This window comes from Cavia porcellus, unplaced genomic scaffold (assembly GCF_034190915.1).
Source record: "Cavia porcellus strain 051 isolate PalLab524CR breed Dunkin Hartley unplaced genomic scaffold, mCavPor4.1 scaffold_1, whole genome shotgun sequence".
NCBI classification, from domain to species: domain Eukaryota; kingdom Metazoa; phylum Chordata; class Mammalia; order Rodentia; family Caviidae; genus Cavia; species Cavia porcellus.
Window position 1 is genome coordinate 173540045 of NW_026947484.1, and position 20852 is coordinate 173560896.

Consider the following 20852-nt stretch of genomic DNA (forward strand, 5'->3'; position numbering starts at 1 on the left):
CCAGGGCCTCTGCACTTCCCTTTCAGAATGCTCAGCACAGCCCTGCTTGCCGCTGGCCTGGGCCCCACCTTCCTTCCAGTTCCTTGCTTGTCGCTTCCTTGCAGACACCTTCCTGGTCCTAAGCTTCTTCGTCAACCCCTTACTCTCTGTCCTGGGTCCTCTCCCAAGGCCTGTGTCCCAGCCACATGGGATGCCTGAAATTGCTGGTGCCAGAGACTGATCCCTCTGGGCTGGGTGAGCCATCCAAGACTGCCTGGGACCTAAAGTGTCAGCCCCGCTGCCCTGCTGTGTCCTGCACACCTCCTTCCCGGAAGTCACACTCGCGCTGCACTACCATCTATGTCTGCACTGGAGTAGAGAGAGGATGTGGCTCTCCTGTGCCCTGCCATGCCGTAGGAGCCTGGTGAGTGAATGATCTGCTGAGGGCAACTTGGGGAAAGATAGATTGGGCATCAGGCTTCATCTGTCCTTTAACCTCTGGGAAGCCCCAGGAGGGAATCTGCAACACGGCAAAATCAATGGATCAGCCCATTCCCTACCTCCATGGTACGTGGAAAATTCTACCTAGCAGGTACACTGAGGGTGAGGACAGTGGCTGAGATGGCATGAATCACTGCAGCCTCCCTGAGATTGGGATTCATACTGACAGGGAGGACAGAGTAAGAGCTAGAAGGGTGAATACAAGCTCCCACGGTAGAGGCCTAAGCAAGGGAGAGAGCCATGTCCAAGGTCATGTGTGGTTGAAGAGGGCCTGGAGAGGGGAGCTATAGAAGCTCCCAAGGTGGGAGCTGAGGGTGCAGGAGCCTTCTCCCAGCCTCAGCTTGCCTTCTCTGGGCTCTGGTCCCCAGGCTGTACTGGGGGGCTAGAGGGTGAGATCCAGAGTTTCCAGGAGCCCTCTCCTGCCCCACAAAGGGTTAAGCTCCTGGCTCTTGGCTCCTGGCTCCTGGCTACACACTCCTCACCCCCTCCCTCTGAGGAACACTTGTAGGAAATCAGGCTGGGCGCTTCCTGTGAAGAGGAGGAGGCAGCAGCAGCGCCTCAGCTGCTCAGGGGCGGGGAGAAGTGGGGAGCGATGCTGGTCTGTGAGCCGCAGCTTGGGCTGGCAGAGCTGCCTGGAGGCGGGCCAGGGCGCGATGGAGGCCGGGGGCTCCCCACGTCTGGAACAAAGACCTCACAGGCAGGTCTCTTGAGGCCTGGCCGGCAGGGCACTGATGAAGGCAAATCGAGGTAAGGGAGCTGGGGACACAGGAGGAGGGCCGGGCGGGAGTCCGCCTTCCCTCGGACTGGAGGACTGGACGGGCCAGTCACAGGCTCTCCGGACAGCCCAGCCCAGGCAGCCCGACCAGCGCGCCAGGAAGTCACTGTTGCGCAGCTGTTGTCACTTCTCTGTCTTAGTGGAGCCCTGTTCCGGATCAGGGTGGATTTTAGGGGGATTTTGTCCAATCTCGGGATGCTGGATTGCAGTTTCAGCTCTGATTTCTGTTCCCCGGAGAACTTGGGCGAGCAGTGATCCCTCTCTGTGCCGAGGGTGTACTTGGCTTGTGGAGTTAGTGCTGTGGTTGCTAAGGGAACTCAGACACGCAGGGTGGGGACAGGTCAGCAGGCAGTGGAGGCCCTGTGCCCCTCCCCAGAAGTGGCCCTTTCTGCCGCCTAAGCACAGCAACAAGGAGCAGTGTTGGGGGTGGGGGTGGGGGGTCTGAGGACAGGCAGGCCTGAGAACAAAGTCTGAAACAACTCGGGCATCTTTTCTGTCTCTCTTGGGAGCAGGGGCACATTGAGAGGGTGACTGGGGCTTTGGGTCAGCCAGCAGTTCTGTGCCCTGCCAGGGTGTCACTGGCTACTGAGTTCACCAGCCCAGGCTTTTTGCTGGGCCCTGCCACTTGATTGATATGGGATCTTTCTTCCCCTTCGTCCTCCCTCAAGAGTCTGCCAGCCTCAGCATCCGAGAGACAGCACCCTAGCTTTGAACCCCTGGGCTGCCTTTCCTGGCTGTGAGGTCTTGAGGTCTTCAGTCTTGGACCTCAAGTCTCCTCATTTAGTAGATATCAAGATGGAGGTGGAAGTGGTGACAGTGCCCTGGACAGCCCTGGCTGGATGGGAAGGGGCTTCAGAGGCCACAGGGGACAGAAATGGCTGTACTGGCCAGATGCACCCTGCAGTCTGGGAGGGTCTGAGATATGGGACCATAAAGGGAAGGGTCCCAGGCTTTGTGACGATGGCTGAGGGTGCAGAGAAGCCCCCTTCTGGGTGGGGGTGGTTGGGAGGAGTTGGGTTCACTCAGGAACTGAGAAAAGACCACAGTGGTCTGCACAACCCTTGAGGGAGCAGAAGGGATGATGTGGCTTGGGGAATCAGCTCCCATTTACATGGCTAGAACCTTCCGCAGAGCGACGTAGGCCACCTGAAGCCACACAGCCTTTGTCTGGCCTGCGAGGAGCCCGCCCTAGCCCTTCAAGTTCATATGAGACCGCCAAGCCTTGCCTGTGCTGTTCCCTGGGCCTGGAATTCCCTTCTTTGCACTGCTCCCCCAAACCCACTTTGTTTCTCTGGCCCTCCCTAAGCTTGCTTCTATGTGGGACCCCTCCCTGCTGTGGAAAGCTTTTGTTCTTTTCTTTGTCCCTTGTGTCTTGAGTAGTCCTAGGGTTCACCAAAATGTTGATTTGCACCCCTCAGTGTGTATCTTTGGTCCTCTGAAATGCAACCTCAGGAAGGAGGAGGGGCTCAGTCAACCTTCCTTTATCACACGCCCTGCCTCCCACCTGCCCCAGCAGGGCCAAACCCCTTGCAGTAGCCAGGGCAGCTGGAGTTTTCTGCGTGGACACCTGGGACAGTGTCAGCCCAGCAGTGTGAGTAGCAGCCACTCCAGGGCAGAGACCCAGTCTCTGTCACCACTCGGTCCCAACCTGAAGTTGGCACATGGTTGGCACTAATATATGTTTGTTGACTGACTAGCCAGTCCTGAGCTTTGTGCTGCCGTCGGCTGGGCTTGCGTGGAAAGGCTCACAGATTCAGAGGCCTGGGGACACACTTGCCTGGAAAACTGCACCCAGTGACTTCAGCTGCCTCAGACATGCAGCATCCCCTGGTTGCAGTGAGATTTTTGTGACTTCTGAGTCATCCCAGAAGACAGGATGTTCCTCTTTGTGCTCGCAGAGGCCTCTGTGATTGGGCAGGCTACTCTGTGGCAGGGCTAGAAAAAGCCCTTTTAAAAGTCAGAAAACCACACGATCCCCCACCCTCACTCCCACCCCTGGGCCCCTTCCGTAGTGGCATTTCAGACAGAAAAGCAGAGGCTGCACCTTTAACCCTAGTACCTCCAGTCTGTGCCTCGGCAGCAAAGCCAGGAGAGGGCCCAGAAGCTGCTAAGGACAGCTCTGCCTGAGGCCCCTGGTTAAAATGCAAGTTCCTGGGCCCCGTGGCAGGTTCCTGAGCTGGGCTCTCTGCAGGCAGCCCCAAGCATTTGCATGCTGGGAGGTCTCAGCAGGCTCAGGCTGAAGATCACCAGGAGCCCGGGGTTTCCAGGAGGGAGCCATGCAGAGGGCGTGGGGAGTGAAGACCAAAATGTCTACGCAGGAAACTTCTATTAGAGTTCTTAAGGTACTTGCTTTTGGGAAAAAAAAAAAAAAAATTCTGTGCTGGGGACTGAATGCAGGGTTTTGCGTGTGCTAGGTAACCAACCACTCCACCACTGAGTTACATCCCCACCTTTTTTTTTCCATTTTATTTGAGACAGTTTTGATAAATTGCCCAGACTGGGCTTCAAATTGAGATCTTCCTGCCTCAATCTCCTGAGTATCTTTAATTACAGGCCTGTGCCACTCACTGTACCTGGCTTGGAAATATTCTTTCTAATTCTCATAACATGTTATAAGTATAAGGAATATACACACCTGTATGTATGTGAACCAATATATTTTTACTGGTGGGTTGTGTGATTGAAAACAATAAAAACAAGGTACCCAGGCCAGGACTGACAGTTGCAGACCTTGACATTGATCAAGCAGTGATCTTGGCCAAGTCACTGTTCCCTGTTGAGCCTCAGGTTGTCATTTGAAGACAGACTGAGAAGATCTAGCCAAGGTGGCAGAGTAGGGACGCATATGGGGGTTGTGTTATGAGATGGGGTGACACTCAGGCGGTGTGGAGGAATCCAGGGCTCTGCATTGCTGGGTAGAGAAAAGGACAGGATAGGAGGCAGGAGGCAGAGGAGAGGCCCTGAGCCCCATGTGTGGAGCTGGGGTGCAGCCAGAGTGGGGAGTTACCATTGTCCCTCCTGGCCCTTGGGAAGCTGGCCTTTTCCGAGCTTTGCGTTCCCTGGGGAACTTGGTGCACAGAAATAGTTGCCTGCTGACTTTTCCCAACTGTGCAAATCAACGCTGCTGATCAGGATCCAAGAGCTCACGAGGCAGAAGGACAAACACAGACAGTCTGTCTGCAAAGGCCTTAGTTGTTCTCCACGTGGCTCACACTGTGAGTGGGGAGGCTGACTTCCGGCCCCCGCCTGCCTGGTCCCTGTGTGGCTGCCCCAACCCCACCTCCACAGCCTGCCGTCTCTGGGCCTCAGTTTCCCACCTGCAGGAGAGGCCTCTGTGTGAGCCTCCACATGAATGGACTGTGTGTGCTTCTTTGAATCCTCCATGGCCAGCAGCTCCTGGGGTGTGCTGTGTGCTTCTTAGCTTGGCACAGAGCTTGGCATAGAGGAAGCGCTGGGAAAGTGTTGGAAACAGGAGGAGAGGCAGAGGCAAAGAGAGATAAGAGGGAGGAGAGAAAATGAGAGAAAGATCAAAGAGGAGCCCTTCCTGGGCCAACCTTCCCTGCCACCAAAGTCCCTCCTAGCATGCCGGTCTGCAACCGGACTTCCTGTCCTGCTTCTCCCAGAGTAGCAGAGAGAAACTTCTAAGCTGCACCTAGGATCTGGGTCTGAACAGCCCCAGAGTGGCCAGCCTGGGTCTGTTCTCTGCCATCCTGCTCTCCCTGACGTCATTGTATCCAGCCCCTGGTCCCCCACCCCAGCCCCCCAGAAAACACTTCGGTGTCAGGTGCTTGGATCAAATTCAAATAACACAAAGTTAACCACTTAAAAGGGACCAATTCTGTGACATTCGGTGTTGGAGGCATCCCTCCATCCATTCTAAGACATCCTTGTCCTACGAAAGGAAACCCCATGCCCATTACAGAGTTATGGACTGCCCTTCTCTTCCTCAGCCTTGGCACCCAGCAGTCCACTTTCTGTCTGTGGACTTGCCTAGGGTGGGCATCGCCTATGCATGGAATCCTACACTACGTGGCTTTCTGTATCTGGCTTCTGTCATTTAGTGTGATGCGTTCAGCTTCATCTGTTTGTAGTGTGGGCCAGGACTTCTTTTCTTTTCATTTGCCCCTTTCATTCCTTTTTATGGCTGAGTAACATTGCATTGCATGGAGATGCCACAAATTGTTTATCCATTCATCTGGTGGACCCTTGGGCTCTTTTCCTCCTCTTGGCTGGATACGTGTGGCCCTATATTTGTTTGCACACCTGTGTTCAATTATTTTGGGAACTAATATGTTCTTACCATCCCTTCACCGTCAACCTGAACTCTTATACAAGGGAGGACAGGAAAGATTCTCAGAGGAAGTGGCTTCTTGGCTGTCTCCTTCCCTCCTTGGCCTGCATCATCCAGACCTGGGCCTTCCCATCGTTTCTCGCCTGGAGTTTGTAGTTTGTAGTTTCTGGGTATCTGTCTGTCGCCCCTCCCTGGGCTGTCAGTTCTCCTGTGAGCGGGGCCCATGCCTATTACCCAGCACCCTTGCACGCAGTGACGTCAAACACCTGCTAGTGTCAGGGTGTCTTATCCTGCATCCCAGGCAGTCTCATAAAACCCTGGACAGGGAAAGGAGGTGTCATCTCAGTTTTACTGATAAAACAGATGAAGGCAAAATAACTCGCCCCAGTCACACAGCTTTGGCAGGATGAGCAGGCAGCTGAACCAAGACCATTTGACTCCTGAGGCTCAGCCAACTGGTAAATTCTTATTCTGAATGAAGGAGAGGCCAAGGATTAACGTTGTCTATTGATCATATCCCCAATAGGCCACGGGTGGGATGGCTGACTCTGAGAGGAGCCGCCGGTGATTGTGGGGCAGCAGCAGCCCAGTCTCCTGAAGATGAAGTGGCCCAGGTGAATGCCAGGCCCCATGGCCAGCTCAGGGACAGAGGTGCGCTGGGCGGGGCCTGGCCTGGGGAAGGGACCCCAGCGGCGGCGACGCTGGGCCTGGGCCGAGGAGGAGAAAGATGCAGATAGAAGCAGCACATGTGGCTGGGGTGACGATGCACAGCCCTTCCTGGGCACCACCAGCCCAGAGCTCCTGGAGGACTTCCGCCTGGCACAGCAGCACGGGCTACCCCTGGAGTGGAACCTGGACCTGCGAGAGCTGGGAGGGTCTTCAGGAGAAGGTGAGGCTGACTCCTGTACCCTACACGGGTGTCCTGTCCCCGGAGTGTCCTATCTTCCAGCAAAGCAAGGGCAGAAATTAAATTCTACTAAGTCTATAACTTAAAATTTTTAAAGATGTCAACTGTATGAGTAATATTGTTCATTGCAAAAATGTAGAAAATACAAGCAAAAGAGATAGAATGTAAGAATTTTTATCCTCTCCTCAGTCACCATTCTTTTCCATAAGTACAGATATGCAAATGCAATATGAATCTGAATAGCACTCTGCAGACTGCACTGTCACGTGCTCTTTTGTTTACTTAATAGATAGGAACATTTTCCCAGTTCTCCAAATATTCTGCAAGGCACACCTACTGCCTGCCTGCATACATAAATTGTTGGGCCAGTCTACTAGTGCTGGAAATAAGGCAGTTTCTAATTTTGCTACTGTAAATAATGCAGAGATGGAAGTAATTAACACAGTTTTGCACACTTGATTTGGAAATAGCCTTGGTAATTTGAATTATTTTGCTCAGGGATTATGCTCATTTTTTAAAAATTCCCATTTGGCAATGGGAATGTTAACATTCTGTGTTTTCTACAATGACTGGAATCTGCATGGACAACTTAGGCCCCCTTCCAAGCTTTGCTTGGCAAATCCCCTCTGCCCCAGAATCTTGATTTCCCCCGCTGGGAAATGGGAGTAGTAACTCCATTGAGAATGATAAGAGCTTGACAGGTAGGCACTATTGCTTTTCAATTATGAATGAAACTTCCTTGTTTCCTGTGACCTGTGAATTAGCAGATCCCATGTGTATGGTAGAGAGACCATTAGGCTGGCAGTGGATTGTCACGTACCTAATATCCTTATATCAGCGTTTGTCCCAGCTGCCTCCTTGGAAGTATTTCTGAACTCTCCACCAGGGAATGGGGACTGAGATGCACTGGGAGACAGGGCAGAGGTGTGTCTTTCTGGGGTCACACTGCTATGATATAACAGTTGCTCCATGTCCTGTACCCTCACAGGGCTGGGCATGGCCATGCCTTCTTGCCCTCCCCCAACACCATCCCACACCATCCTACCCAGGTAGGAGCTTGAGTAAGGACTGCCAAAGGTCAGCAACTTGCCCTTGGCCCCAGGGAGGGGTTAGGGGAGCTGGGGTGAACCAGGTGCTCTCTGACTCTTCATCCCACTGCGAGATCCCAGTGGTAGAGGCAGACTCACCCACATGGCCACAGCTGGTGTCTGAAGACAGATGGGGGCTGATGGGGTGCAGCTGCTGGCAGAGGGATGAGGTCATGCACAGCACTCATGGTTGCACATGGCGGAGAAGAGACCAGGGGGCCACAGAAAGAGACCGACTCACGGAACTAATGGAGTCAGAGTGGCAGGAACTGTGGGACCATAGGGAAGGCTGGGCTTCTGACCTGAGAACAGCAGGAGGACACTGGTGAGTTTCCAGGGGAGAATGAGGGTGCAGACTGAGGAGATGGTTAGGTGGCTACTGCAGTGGTCCAAGCACAAGAAGCCGCTGGCTTAAGCACAAGTGGGGAGGAGAGGGAGAGCTCAGAGCAGTGAGAGAGTTTGAGAGCCCTGTAGGGGTAAATGTGACAATGACAATGCAAAGTGACAGATTGGATTAGGGGAACTAGGGTGGATGAGAGGACCAAGATGCCTCCCACACTTTCATCTTGCAGAATGGCATTGCCATTTGCTGAGATGGGAGATACTGGGTTGAAAAGATTTGAGGTTTGAGTTTGAAGGTCCTTTGAGACCACAGAAGAGGTGTCACCTAAGTCGGGGCTCCCCATGCTTCTTGCTGTTGTCATGTGAGAAGGAAATGAAACTAGAGTCAAAGTTACTTGGAGTAGTGTTGCACAGTGAGTCCAGATCCAGTGCATGCTATGAAATGAATGACTTGTCTTTCAGAGGTTGAAGCAGAGGATGTGGACAGCTCAGAAGATGTGGACAGTCCAGAGGGCTCCCCCCTGCCTCTCAGTTGGCACCCCTGGCAGGGCCATCAACCCGACATGTGTGAAAAGGAGCCAGATGTGACCCCCACAAGTACTGAGGCCAAGGAAGCTGGGGCGAGCTCCCCACGGTTGGGGTGTGAGGCTGACCCCAGCTCAGAGGACAATGAAAACCCCAGCGCCGTGGATGTGGGGTGGGGTCAGGCCAGAGACTGGGTGGCCTCTAGCAAAGCAGCCAGTGGAAACAAGCATTCGGAGCATTCAGAGGTCAACCCACCCGCAGAACTCAGCTTGGCCAGATCCTGGAGCAGTGGCACCGTGAGCCTTGGCCAGCCTAGTGACAGCCTTGATTCTACCTGGGAAGGAGAGACTGATATCCCTCTGTCCTCTGCCGTAGCAGAAATCCTGCCACGGAGCCCCAGCCCCCACCTCCTACCCCCAGATGACAGAACTGGAGATGGCGTTGCCCCGGTGACACCTACGGAATTCCAGGGATCCTCAGCTCTGCCAGCCCAGAGCCCCCAGAGTGATGCAGGTAGATGGAGGGCAGAGCCTGCCAGCCTGCCCAGCTCACAGCTCAAGGGCCAAACCTGCAGGTGGACAAAGACATCACCTGAGCCACTGCCCTCCCGATTCACTGGCTCCAGCAGCCCTCTGACCCCTCGGCCTAGGCCGGCCCAGAAGGACAGATCAGAGCCCAGGCAGGGGGATACTCTGGCTGGCCGTTCCTCGTCTGATGCCCCCAAGTATGGCCGGGGGCGTCTGAATTACCCACTCCCTGATTTCTCCAAGGTGGGACCCCGGGTGAGGTTCCCCAAAGATGAGAGCTACCGACCCCCCAAGTCCAAGAGCCACAACAGGGAGCCTCAAGGCTCTGTTGGACCCCTGATCTTCAAATCACCAGCTGAGATCGTGCGAGAGGTGCTACTGAACAGCGGAGACGTGTCCCTGGCCAAGGACCCACACTCTGCCCATCCTGTCACCATGGTGCCCCAGGAGTTTCAGACACCTGAGCAAGCCACAGAGCTGGTCCATCAGCTCCAGGTGAGTGGGACTCCGGTCTCTGGGTGGATCAGCCTGGGATGGAAACAGGCCAGAGTGGGAGGCCAGGACCCCTGGCTGGGGGATGGAGGGAGGGTCGTGGGGAGCCAGGAGACAAACCCAAGGCCTTTACTCAAAATAAGCAGTGATTGGGCTCAGGTTTCAAGGATGCTCTGTTTCCAACTTCTATTAAAAAAATTCAAATATATGTAGGCTAGAAGGTAGGATACTGATTGCCCACCTGGTCCCGACCTCACCCACCTCCTCGCTGGCAGCCCCTGGCAGCCTGCCTCCTGTCTGCTTGACCTTGTTCCCTGGGCCCCACTAGGTTACTTTAAAGCAATATCTCAGGCGTCCCACCCTTTAATATTTTAGTGTCTAATGATAAGGATCTTATCTCAAACATAGCCACAATATCATGGCCAATGCCAGTTCTGTAGTACTGTTATCAAATACCAGGTTAGCACTCAGATCTTGGTGTGTCTGTCTCATCAGTGCTGTGTGCCTATGAATCCGAATCTGAATGGAGTTCCTCCCTGCCATTTGGTCCTCTTCCTGCCTGTTAAGTCTCTCCCTCCCTTTCTCTTTCTTTTGTTGTTACTGTTTTTGTTTTGGTTTAGTTTGCAGCTTCTTCTTTTTGATCTCTTTTAATCCTTTAATCTGTAAATGCCTCCTGCTGTCACCTCTTCCTGTAACTGATGTTGAGACCAGCTCTGCCCGGAAGAGAACTCTGTCCTCCTCTCTCTCCCCCAGTAGGTTTAGAGCAAGCGCATCCTTGGCTTGTGTGTGACTCTTTCCCCTCCAGACCACGAGCTCCTGGGGGAGGCAGCGATCGCTGCAGATATCACCGGGAGGCCCTTGAGGAGGCACAGACCCCGCAGAGTTGTTGGTCTTGATACTCACAGCCCCTGATGCTCATTGTCCCAATCCAGCCTTCATTTGGGGAGAAAAAATGGCAGTGTTCTGATGTCACTTCTGCCTTATTTGCTACTAACTTTGCAGTACCTAAAATCTCCCCTCCTCACCTCTATGGTTACCAAGGTCTTGTTCACATGGGGAAGGCCGGAGAGATGCTCGACTCTGTCCTTTTAACTGCACATTGCTGGAACACTGATTTAGTTCAGTCACCTCCTCTAAAGGTGACCAGGGCCCACTGTGTTTGCCCTTTGCCTAGAATGACTCATTTTAATGAACCTGTGGGTTTGTTGATAACAAGGGACTCTGAGATGAACCTGCTGAGGGGCTGTTGTGTGAGTCACCAGTATTCGAAAATATTTTTATTTGGTTGGTTCCCTCCCCCGACCCCCACTTTGGTTTTTTGAGACCAGGACCTCACCATGTAGTTCTGGTGGGCCTTGAACTCATTATGTAGCCCAGGCTGGCCTCAAATTCCTGGTGATCCTCCCGCCTTAGCCTCCTGAGTGCTGGGATTGTAGGCATGCACCTCCATGCCCAGTCATTAAAAAACGCTTTTAAAGCACATGCCACAGAAGCTGTGGGAACAGGGCAGTGAGGAGCGTGGATGTGGCGGGAGAGCCAGTAGATGGGCAAGGAGTTTGAGCAGACAAGGAAGTGTCCCATCCTGGGGGTAGAGCCTTAAGGTAAACCTGCCAGAAGCCAGGAGAGACACCTGCAGGCCAGTGGAGGACGTGCTCACCTGCCTGACACTCTCCACAGTTCCCTCTGAGAAATTCACAGAGGAAGCCAGGAGCCCCCATGGAGGGCGCTCATGGTGGGGTGTGCTGTGTGCTTGGCATGACCGCCTTGCTTTCCATTCCCACAGGAAGACTACCACAAGCTCCTCACCAAGTATGCCGAGGCTGAGAACACCATTGACCAGCTGCGCCTCGGGGCCAAGGTACTGGCTGGGCTGGGCCCCCAAAGGTGGCTTTCTTTCCTTAGTGCTAGGGAGAGGCCGCTCACTGCCTTCTGCATCTGTGTGGCTACCTGGGCGTCGTCTCTGCCTGTGGCCACCACTGTCTCCCCTATGGCCTCTCCCCGCCTGTGTGGTCAGAGAGTGGGCGGTCCATCTTGGGAGGAGGTTGCACAGACTGCTCTTGGGCCTTCCTCTTTCTGGGTGAGGCAGGAAGTGGAACCTGCTGCAGCCCCTGTGGCTTCCTGCTTTCCCCATCCCCCTTCCCCCCTCAGGCAGCTGTGGAGGAGGGGCGGTGGCTGAGGGCTGCCTTCCTTCTCAAAGGGTCCTGCCACCCTCCTAGGCAGAGCCACCCTGCCACACCCCAGGACACTACCAAGTGCCCGCCCTCAAGGTTCAGAGGCTTTTCTTGGTGAGAACGTGGAAGGAGGCCTGTTCTGGGATTCTCCTGCCTCAGCATCTCTGTGTCCGCACCGCCCCCTCCACTGGCCTGGTGCTTGGCGGGTGCCTCCCTGGGTGGGGAAGTCGCCAGTGTAAAGTCCTGCTGCTGCTCTCTTCACACTCATGGGCACAGGCTGCATGGGTACCTTGGAGAGACGGGGCCTCGACGGGACCTCCTCTCCTGCAACTCCCCAGCCCCAGGATTCTCCATGGGCTCCAGGGAGCCTGGCTGGTACCCAGAGCCCAGCTGGTTGGTGAGGGGCTCAACAGAGAGAGTAGAGAGAGGCCGGAAAAGGCTCTGCAGAGCCAGCTCCCTCACCCCCTTTCCTCAGCAGAGGGACAAAGGGATGCACAGCTGCACACAGAGCCACACTCTGCCAGTCCCATCTCACTGCCACCACCCTGGCAGAGCAGAGAACAGGACCCCAGATCACACACACCCAAGGGCAGCTAGGAGTCCTTACTCTGCAGGCCTGCCCTCTGCCCTGAAGGCATAGGGGACCCCAGAGGGCAGCCACCCGAGATCCCCTTTTGGGAAGCCCATTCATGAGATGCTCCTCAGATTGAGCACCCCACGTGACCTTCCAGGGACTGCAGAGCTCCCTTTGTCCTGCTTAGTGCCCACTGGAGACTGGGCTCACCGGGGAGGGAGCCAGGCCCGTGCAGGCACAGGTAGGGACCACAGGAAGGAGACATTGCTGAGCTTTTCAGAGGTGCCAGGCCCAGGCCACTGAGATCTCAGGGAGTGCCCTGCTCCTGCAGATGCTGAGGCTGCCAGGTGGGATTTGCTCAACATCCTGCACCCTTGTGAGGGGCGAGGATGGGACCGGACCCTCTGTCCCCTGACTGCATGGTGGGTGTTCCTCCCATGCCTGCATACATCCAGCCCAGCTTGCACAGGGACAAGGCCCATCACAGTGATGAAAATGGCAGGAAGTGATGCTGTCTGAAGAGACTTACAGCTGGGCACAGAGACATTAGGCAACTTGCCAGGATCACTCAACTCATAGGTACCAGAGCCTGCACTTGGGTCTCACGATTTGGCTGCAGAGCCCGCTCTCCAGTGCACTCATATGGCAGTGGCAGCAAGGCCAGGATGACTGTCCCACCTGGGAACACAGTGGACCCAGCGTGGGGGTCTGGATCTGGACCAGGGAACTGTTAGGGATGGGAGCTGCAGGGAAGAGACCCAGGACCAAAGTTAGGGGTCACTGGTGGGCTCTGGTCTCTCTGTGCAGGCTGCTGGGCAGTTTATGGTGATGTTACTACATTGAGTACCCTGTCACTGCCTCCCTCAGCCTCTTTTCTTCCACCTGAGCTACAGGAGGTTGCAGAAGACCTGAGAGGATACCCCCCAAGGAATTGGGAGAGGGACACAAGACCACCATTCCCCAGTGTGTTCTGACTGTCCCTCTTGGTCCAGAAGCCCCTGGAGGGGCTGGGAGGGGGATGTGGGAGGCTTCTGTGTGGTGCTGTAAGTTGAGGATCCGCTCCCTTCTGTCTGCTCTCCCCCTCCTGCCCCATTCATAATGTCTATTAGCATCTGAAAGGATGTGAGGAGCCCAGCTGTGCCGAGAATACTCATTTGTTTAACCCAGTGTTTCTTTGCTCCTCTTTGCCCAGAATACCGGAAGAAGCCAATCTTGCACAGGCACACTGCTGCGGACCCCCTGGACACCAGGGAATGGGTCCAGCTGTGCCCAGAGAGGTGCTGAGCAGCTCAACAGGGTCACCCTCTGCTATTACCTGTTGCTCTGGGCATTGCCCAGGCCCTGGGCCTCTCTGCTTCTAGTTCCTCTTTGATCCTAAAATAGAGAGCAAGCCACTGCCCTCCAGGGTCCATCCCCACCTGCTGTGAGTTTCCCTGCTGCTGCGCAGGTGGGACCTAGGGCACAGAGAGGCAGCCCTCCCCTGGGATTTGGGTCACCTTGGGCAGAGCAGGGCGCTGATAGGCAACCCCCCACAGGCAGGTCTGAGCAGATGGCCAAAGGGATTATTAAAATCCAGCTTTGTTCTCATCTGGCTCAGCAGGAGGAGGAGGAGGCAGTGAGGCCAAGTCACACTTGGGAGTAGATTTTTCCGCTGTAGCTGGGTCCTGAAGAACAGTGTAGACAGTAGAGGCTCCTTGCTGGGCAACCCAAAGGCACTCAGCCAGCATCCTTTGCTGCCTGGTCCCCTTGGGGCTGCAGGGACAAACAGGATAAGCTCCCTGACACATAATGAGGCACCAAGTCACCCCCGGAGTGTGGCTTTTCGGTGGAGCTGCCTCTATGGTGTCCACAGAAATGTCCATAGAAATGACAGTCGTTACGATGATGGTGATGAGGTAGTGTGGATGGTGATGATGGTGATACAATTAAAGGTGACGGTGGTGATGGTAGCGTGGATGGTGGTGATGGTCATAGGATGACAGGGAGGTGGTGATGCTGTGATGGTGGCAGTGGCAGTGAATGTAAAGCTCACTCTGTCCCACCCATCCTCAAACGATGGGCAAACACAACCAGGGGGACTTATGTGTTCACTTGGTGGCTCATTCCTTCAGACAGTCACTCATTTCTATTTATTAGCAATATAATAATTCTTACTGGAACTATTTTAGAATTAAGAAATAGCAACTATTGTTTGCTATATGTTATACAGTAACATTGCTATGTTATAACACGTACTGTAAATCACCATTGTGCGTAGTGGAAAACTCATCCACTTTGGGATCAGATAGAGAAATGTTGTAATCATAATCCAAACACTTAGCTGGAGGCGCTGATTCAGGGTCTTGGCCTCTCTGCATCTTAGTTTTCTCTTCTGAAAAATGGGGCTGATGATCCCTGCCCTGCCTCCCTTTCAAGACAACCATCAAGAGAAGGCAAAAGGACATGAAAGCCCTTCGCCCAGTGCAGGGTGCCACCCTAGGGCTCCACTGAAGGGTGGGATCTGTTATTAGAAAGGGGGAATGCTGAGCTGCTGAGCGGGAGGTGTGATAAACAGAGGTCACCCTGACCGGGCTCTGCCCACTCCCCCTCCCACAGATCCACCTGTACTCAGATCCACCCCGACCCAGCCAGAGCATCCACATGGGGACGGTGCCCCAGGGAACCAAGGTCTTGTCCTTCACCATCCCCCAGCCCCGCTCAGCAGAGTGGAGGCCCAGCCCCACCAAGCAGTCCCAAGCCTCGGAGGTGGCAGGTGAGTCTGGGGAGGAGGTTCCTCCTGTCAAAATGCTCTGGGAGCCTGGTCACCCTGGGCCAGGGAAGACAGAGGCTGCTGTCTGGGCCTTATGACATGCAGGAGTCAAGAGGAGGGAGAAAGGGCACCTTGCTGGGCCATGACTCTGCTACTGGGCATCTTGGAGATGTCGGGAGTGCAGAATGGTGACTATGGCCAGGCCAGGCAGTCAGTGTGACACTTGTGAGGTGGTCTCAGTTTAGTCCCTACGACCTGCTGGTGAGGGACGCACTGTGGTCTCCCTTTGACCATTAAGAGACCAAGGCTGAAGGTCACACAGTGATGAAGGGTTGGGACTGGACCCCACCTGTTCCCGAGTTAGAACCCAAGCTACCACTGGGAACCCCAAGGCCGGCTCAGCTCTGTTCCTCCCAGCTTGGGACCTGGTTCTCACCCATATGCAGGGGCAGCCCCTTCCCAGCCTGAGCCCTGGAACTGTGTGAAAATGGCTGAGCTGTAAGTGAGGATAGATGTGGCTCAGTCTGTCAGCCCTTGGAGGACTGTCCTGGTCCCCATCATTTGTGTCTTCTAGGGTGGCCAACAACCCAAGGAGAACTGAGCTCCTCCTCGCATGCCAAAATGCCCACCCCAGGGTGGCTTCCAGAGTGTCAGGGCACTGCCACCACCCAACCCTCCACAGAGTGGACCCAGGTGCTGGCTTCTCAGGCCAGCCAGCTCCTGGCCAAGGTGAGTAGGTCACTGCTTTGCCCCGGAAGATACAGGTGGCAATGTGGGCTTGAGGCTGTCACTGCCTACCTCTGCACTGAGTCTCTCCTTGGACCTTAGGGACCACACAACAGCTCCTCCTCCTCCTCCTCTTCCTCTTCCTCTGTGTCACCAGGACTAGCTGGAGCCCTCTTTTTTTTGGCATTACTTCCTGTTTCAGTCTCTCCAGGTGCACTTGAAGGCATCTCTGGGTGACCCCAGGGAGCCTCCCCCAACGCTTTCCTCCTCAGGACAAACTGGCCCCTGTCCAAACCCATTTCACCATAGAATTCAACTCTCAGTAGCCTCTCAGAGGGTCTTTATGTTGTCATCAAACACTCCAACTTACTGTGAGTTTTTGCAGGTCTCTGTAACTGCACACTTGGCCTTATTCCAAAAGTGCTTAAAGCAGCTTATGAAAATACATAACGTTTAACCGCATTCTGAAAACGGAAGTGAGGCACCCGGGGCAGAGGGGAAGTAAGGGTAAAGAAAAACAAATTAATAAATTAATTTAGGGTGAAATGTCTGAGCAAGGTGTCCGATTGGGCCCTGAGCACTTAACCACCCTTGGGCTTTACTTTCCTAGTCGCTGTAAATCCAATGATACCACCAACCGTGTCCATAAAGAGAAGTCCTTCAGAGAAACACCAACTTTTCTCTCCATTTTGTTTGAAGAGAGGGCCTCACTATGCAGCCCAGACAGGCCTCAAACTTCTGGTGTCCTCCTGTCCCAGTCTTTCGAATGCGGAGATTACAGGCGTGCACCACCAGGGCTGCCTGTTCCTCTCCCTCCCCATCCCCCTCCTCCTTCCCCTCCTCTCCTTTTGTAAAAGCTTTCCTGAGGTGTGAGTCACATACCATACAATTCCCTCCCTTTAAATGTGCCACAGTGGTCTTCCGTATCCTCATAGGCAGCTGTCACCACAGTCACTTTTAGAATATTTTCATCATCCAGCAGCCAGGAGCCCCACAACCCTGCCTCCTGCCTCCCCTGTCTGCGTGGGCTGCCCCCCAGAGGTTTCCCACCACGATTCAGGCACTAGCTGTCCTGTGCCCAGGGCTTCCCAGGCTCCTTAGGAAACAGCGTTCCAGGTCCTCCTTCCCTTTCATCCAGCCCCTTTTGGCCCTGGAGCAGGGGACGGCTCTTCTGGCTTGCATGGTCCGCAGAGCAAGAGCCAAGCGTGTCTGCCTCTGGTGCTCTCTGTGACTGTCCAGTGAGTGATGTGTGACTGCTCTGCACAGAAACTGTCTCGCTGGTTGCTTTCTTGTGGTCACCTATTGAAGTGGTATTTGAAGTCAAAGGAATACGTTGTTCAAATTATCTTCTCTTGTTTCACCTTTATTCCCCCAGTACTATGGATTGAATCAGGACCTTCACACTGAGCTACATCCAACTTAGACCTTTAAAAAGAAAATTTAAAGCAAGGTCACTCCAAGTCACTGAGTTGCCCAGGCTGGACTTAAGCTCGAGTCCTTCTGCATCAGCCTCCCAGAGTGCCAAGATTACAGGGGTGCACTGTCACCCTTGGCTTCCTTGTACACCCTTAATGAACCTCCCATAAAACTTTGTTTTGTATTCTACACATTACATAAATTATATTCATAGTATTATTATATTATTATGTAAATTTCTGTATATTTCACTGGCCTAGAGCTTTCCTGCAAGTGAACCCCAAGTTACCCCTTGCCTTTTCCTTATTAAGACAGCCTTTGTGAAGCTAATAGATGGGCATGGTGGAGACCCTCACACAGCACACAGGGTGCCTTCCGTAAGAAGTCAGCCCAGGAGGGGGCATGTGGGGTCAATGGATACCGTGTGCCGTTTTATAGAGGCCTTTGAGCATCCGTGGGTTTTGATCTCTGCAGGAGCTGGTGTTCCTGGAACCAATTCTACTATACAAGGAAACATATTTATTCTTTCTCTTTTTATTTCCTGTATATTTTATGTAAGTGGCAGCCAACAGGAATTTCTAGGTAGCTCCTTCATTTAGTACAAAAAGAGGCCTTGAGATGTTTGTGCATTACAATACCTGCTTTGCCTTGCTCTTATTGGTGGCTGCATCCTCTTCCACATTTTAGGCCCTTTCTGCCCCGTCTCCCACTCATAGGTCTTCTTGCTCAGGATGAGAATGTTTTATTGTTGATAACTTCCGTAACTTGCTCCAAAGCTGCCAGGGAAGAGCCCATTTCCAGCACCCACTCTCTGCTGGCAGAAACCCCTACCCTGAGTCCATGAGGCCAGAGCCTGGATGTGGCTGAGTGTGGGATCCAGGGTCTGGGTTAACACAGCCTGCTTCTATTCTCTCCCGATGCAGGTGGAATCCTTTGAGAGACTGATGCAGGCGGAGCAGCTCACACCCCAGGACCAACTCAAGGTACTGCCCCATTCAGGAGATGCCCACGGCACCACCTAACTGCCCTGTCCCAAAGCTGAACCCCAGAAGCCTCTTTTACTACAAGAGACAGACAAGAGCCCCAGCTTCAGAAGCTCCCACTTAGCTCACTAGGATGATGACCCCAGATCACAGTGGAACCCGCACATGAAGCTTGGGAGTGGTGAGCTAGGCACAGCAGTGATCAGCCCTGGATGGACTGTACTCCATTTGTCACTGTGATGCCCCACAAGACAGTTACAGCCATTGCTCTGGGTAGCCATGGTGATGCTGCAACCCACAGCCAGGGCCAGGTCTGCCTGCCTCTCAGGTCCGGGGTCGTGACCTCCACCCCTGCTGATGGACCTGTCTCTAAATAGCAGAAAAGGGCCTTTTCTTTTTGGCCCTCCCTTTTTTCCATTATAAAAGTGGTTGCCAACATTTTGGAAAGTGTGGTCCATCGAGGGGAGGAGACCCTTAGTCCAACGGTGAATGGCTCCTTTTTTTTGGGCTTTGGAGCTACTGATATCTACTGCCACATACATGCAGCATGGCCTCCTGCCACCTCCACCAGGACAACAGGAAGGAGCAGGTAGGGCTCTCCAGGCGGAGTGTAAGGATCAAAGGCAGGGATGGCACAGGTGCAGGCAGTGGCCAGGGGACTCTGCAAGGACTCCCCTGAGCCATCCCCATTCCCTAGCTCTCTCCTCCCACTTTGAGATGTTTTATCCTCCCTCTACCTGGACAGACCCAGCCAGTGGGCAGCAGCAGGGAGCCTGGCACAGAGCCCACACAGGGTGTGGGCCTGCAGCAGCTGAGGCAGGACCCTGGTTCGTAAGGAGATACTGTGGCGTATTTCCCAGGGTTCTGGGTAGACATTGCACACATTTAGCAGCTACAGATGGATGGATGCTTGATGCGTCACATCAAGCGGGTGGAGAATCAAAATCATTCCTTTTAAAGAGTTTTCATTGGCACCTCATAGCTGTACATAATCATGGGGCACAGTGTGATCATTTGATACATGTGTACAACATGTAACGATCAGAGCAGAGTAAGCATAAATCCCTAAGTGTTTATCATTTTTTTAATGGGCGCCCAAGCCTGCCTCTCTCCCAGCTCTTTATAAAATATAATAAGTTTCTGCATTTTCCCCTGGGCTGCAGACCACTAGGATTTACTCTCTGTAGTTTGAATGCATAATCTGTCTCTTTCCCTTTCCTGTCACAGACTGGAAATCACAATTCATTCTCTTCTGTGAGACAGACTGTTTTTTAACCTTCTACTTGTAGGTGAGAGCATGTGCCATTTGTCTCTTCCTGCCTGTCTTCTTTCCCTGAATCTAATGTCCTCCAGATGCATCTAATACTACAAATGACAAAAAAATTCGTGTTCTTGTTCTCTGGCTTCTTTCCTGCATATTTGGGGAGGCTGAGAGCTGTTGGAAAACCAAGCATGGCTGGGAACTGGATTCTGCCCTCCGAGTTTAGTGGGAAGGGGATGGAAAGCCAAGGACACTGAGCCCACCTCCCGTGGTCTAGGGGTAGATTAACTATGATCACATTTACCAGGGGCCTCACATAACTGTTAGGACCGTGAGCTCTGAAGCCACGAAGCCTGAGTTCAAAGCTTAGATATACAACTTGCTCAGTTACGGCGAGAATTTCATGGACTTGAATAACCCTTCCTGTGCCCCAGCCGCAGCTTGTTCAAGTGAAGATGATAAAGTACCCGTGTGGTTTTAGGGTTGTGCTGAGGATGAAGAAGTGCAGAGTGCGCTGGCTCAGAGCCCCTGCAGCCAGTGTTAGTCATACCCGCACATACCACGCTGTGGCAACGCCATCTGTCTCTCATCCATAAGGACTTGGGAAGACAGTGATGTGACTGATTTTTTTTTTTTTACAGTTTTGCAAATGGTGAATGAAGACCCAGGGTCTCTTGAGCACTTGATCATAGAGACATAGACATGGCAAAAATGTATTTGACAGGGTAATTGCCATGGCGCATTTGGTCCCTATAGGTCTGGCCAGGAAGGGCTTGTTCCAAGCTCTAAGTCCTGCCTTTGCCACACGGTTCCGATGGCAGAGAGCTCATCCCAGGCAGGCAGCATCCAGAGGTTTCCAGCCCCCACCACCGTCCCCTAGTGATGGCAGGGGTCCCAGTGAGTCAAGCACCCGACTCACTGCCGGTCCATTGTGCCTGCAGCATGGCTGTGGAGCTGGGCACTTGGTACTCTTGGCCTGTGTGTTCCAGGGCTTCCTGCGACTGAGGGCTGCCCACACGGCACTGGAGGAGGAGTACCTGAGGGCCTGCAGGGAGCTGCCCTCTGCCCCCCAGCTTGTCGACTCCCAGGGGACACCCCGGAAATTCGATCCCAGCAGGTACGTTCTGGGGAGGCAGGCCCAGAGGGACAGATGGGCCAAGCCCTGGGTGCCCGCCGTCACGGGGAGCAAGGCATTTCCTTCTCCTAATTTATACCCAAGGGGAACAGAGACAAAGCGCCTGCCCATTAGCAGCACACCCAAACAATGGGACACTTGGAAACTCAGATTTGTGTCCCTTTATGCCCTGCAGTGAGAAGGCACCTTGAAAATAAGAGCTGAAATCTCTGGGTGGAAAATAGGGAAACTGAGGCAGAGGATCCAGGTTTACTTAAGGTCTCACAGCCTGGGGATGCTAGAGGTGATCAGGGCTAACGCTCCTGAGTCCCAGTGGAGTTTTCCCTCATCTTGTTTATTTCAAGTTCTCAGCATCATCAAAGGTTGATTTTACAGGGACCCCAGATGGGTGTTCCCCAGGGCCGCTGCTC

The 20852-nt window shown here is 53.7% G+C and overlaps 1 protein-coding gene across 5 annotated transcripts in view; it reads left to right on the top strand.

Annotated features, from left to right (window-relative positions):
- Nucleotides 1–250: 250 nt before the first annotated feature.
- Nucleotides 251–20852, top strand: part of Akna (AT-hook transcription factor) — a 39537-nt gene continuing 18935 nt past the window's right edge. For 2 of the 5 annotated variants that reach the window (XM_063260133.1, XM_063260143.1), the window contains exons 1-8: nt 1038–1227; nt 6073–6435; nt 8346–9430; nt 11211–11285; nt 14768–14924; nt 15496–15650; nt 17987–18046; nt 20297–20424. In XM_063260133.1, coding sequence (XP_063116203.1) covers nt 6165–6435; nt 8346–9430; nt 11211–11285; nt 14768–14924; nt 15496–15650; nt 17987–18046; nt 20297–20424 — 1931 coding nt within the window. In that variant the 5' untranslated portion in view covers nt 1038–1227; nt 6073–6164. Of the gene's footprint in view, nt 404–1035; nt 1228–6072; nt 6436–8345; nt 9431–11210; nt 11286–14767; nt 14925–15495; nt 15651–17986; nt 18047–20296; nt 20425–20852 lie in introns of those variants that run through there. The other 3 variants (XM_063260140.1, XM_063260151.1, XR_010051255.1) reach the window with 3 other exon arrangements.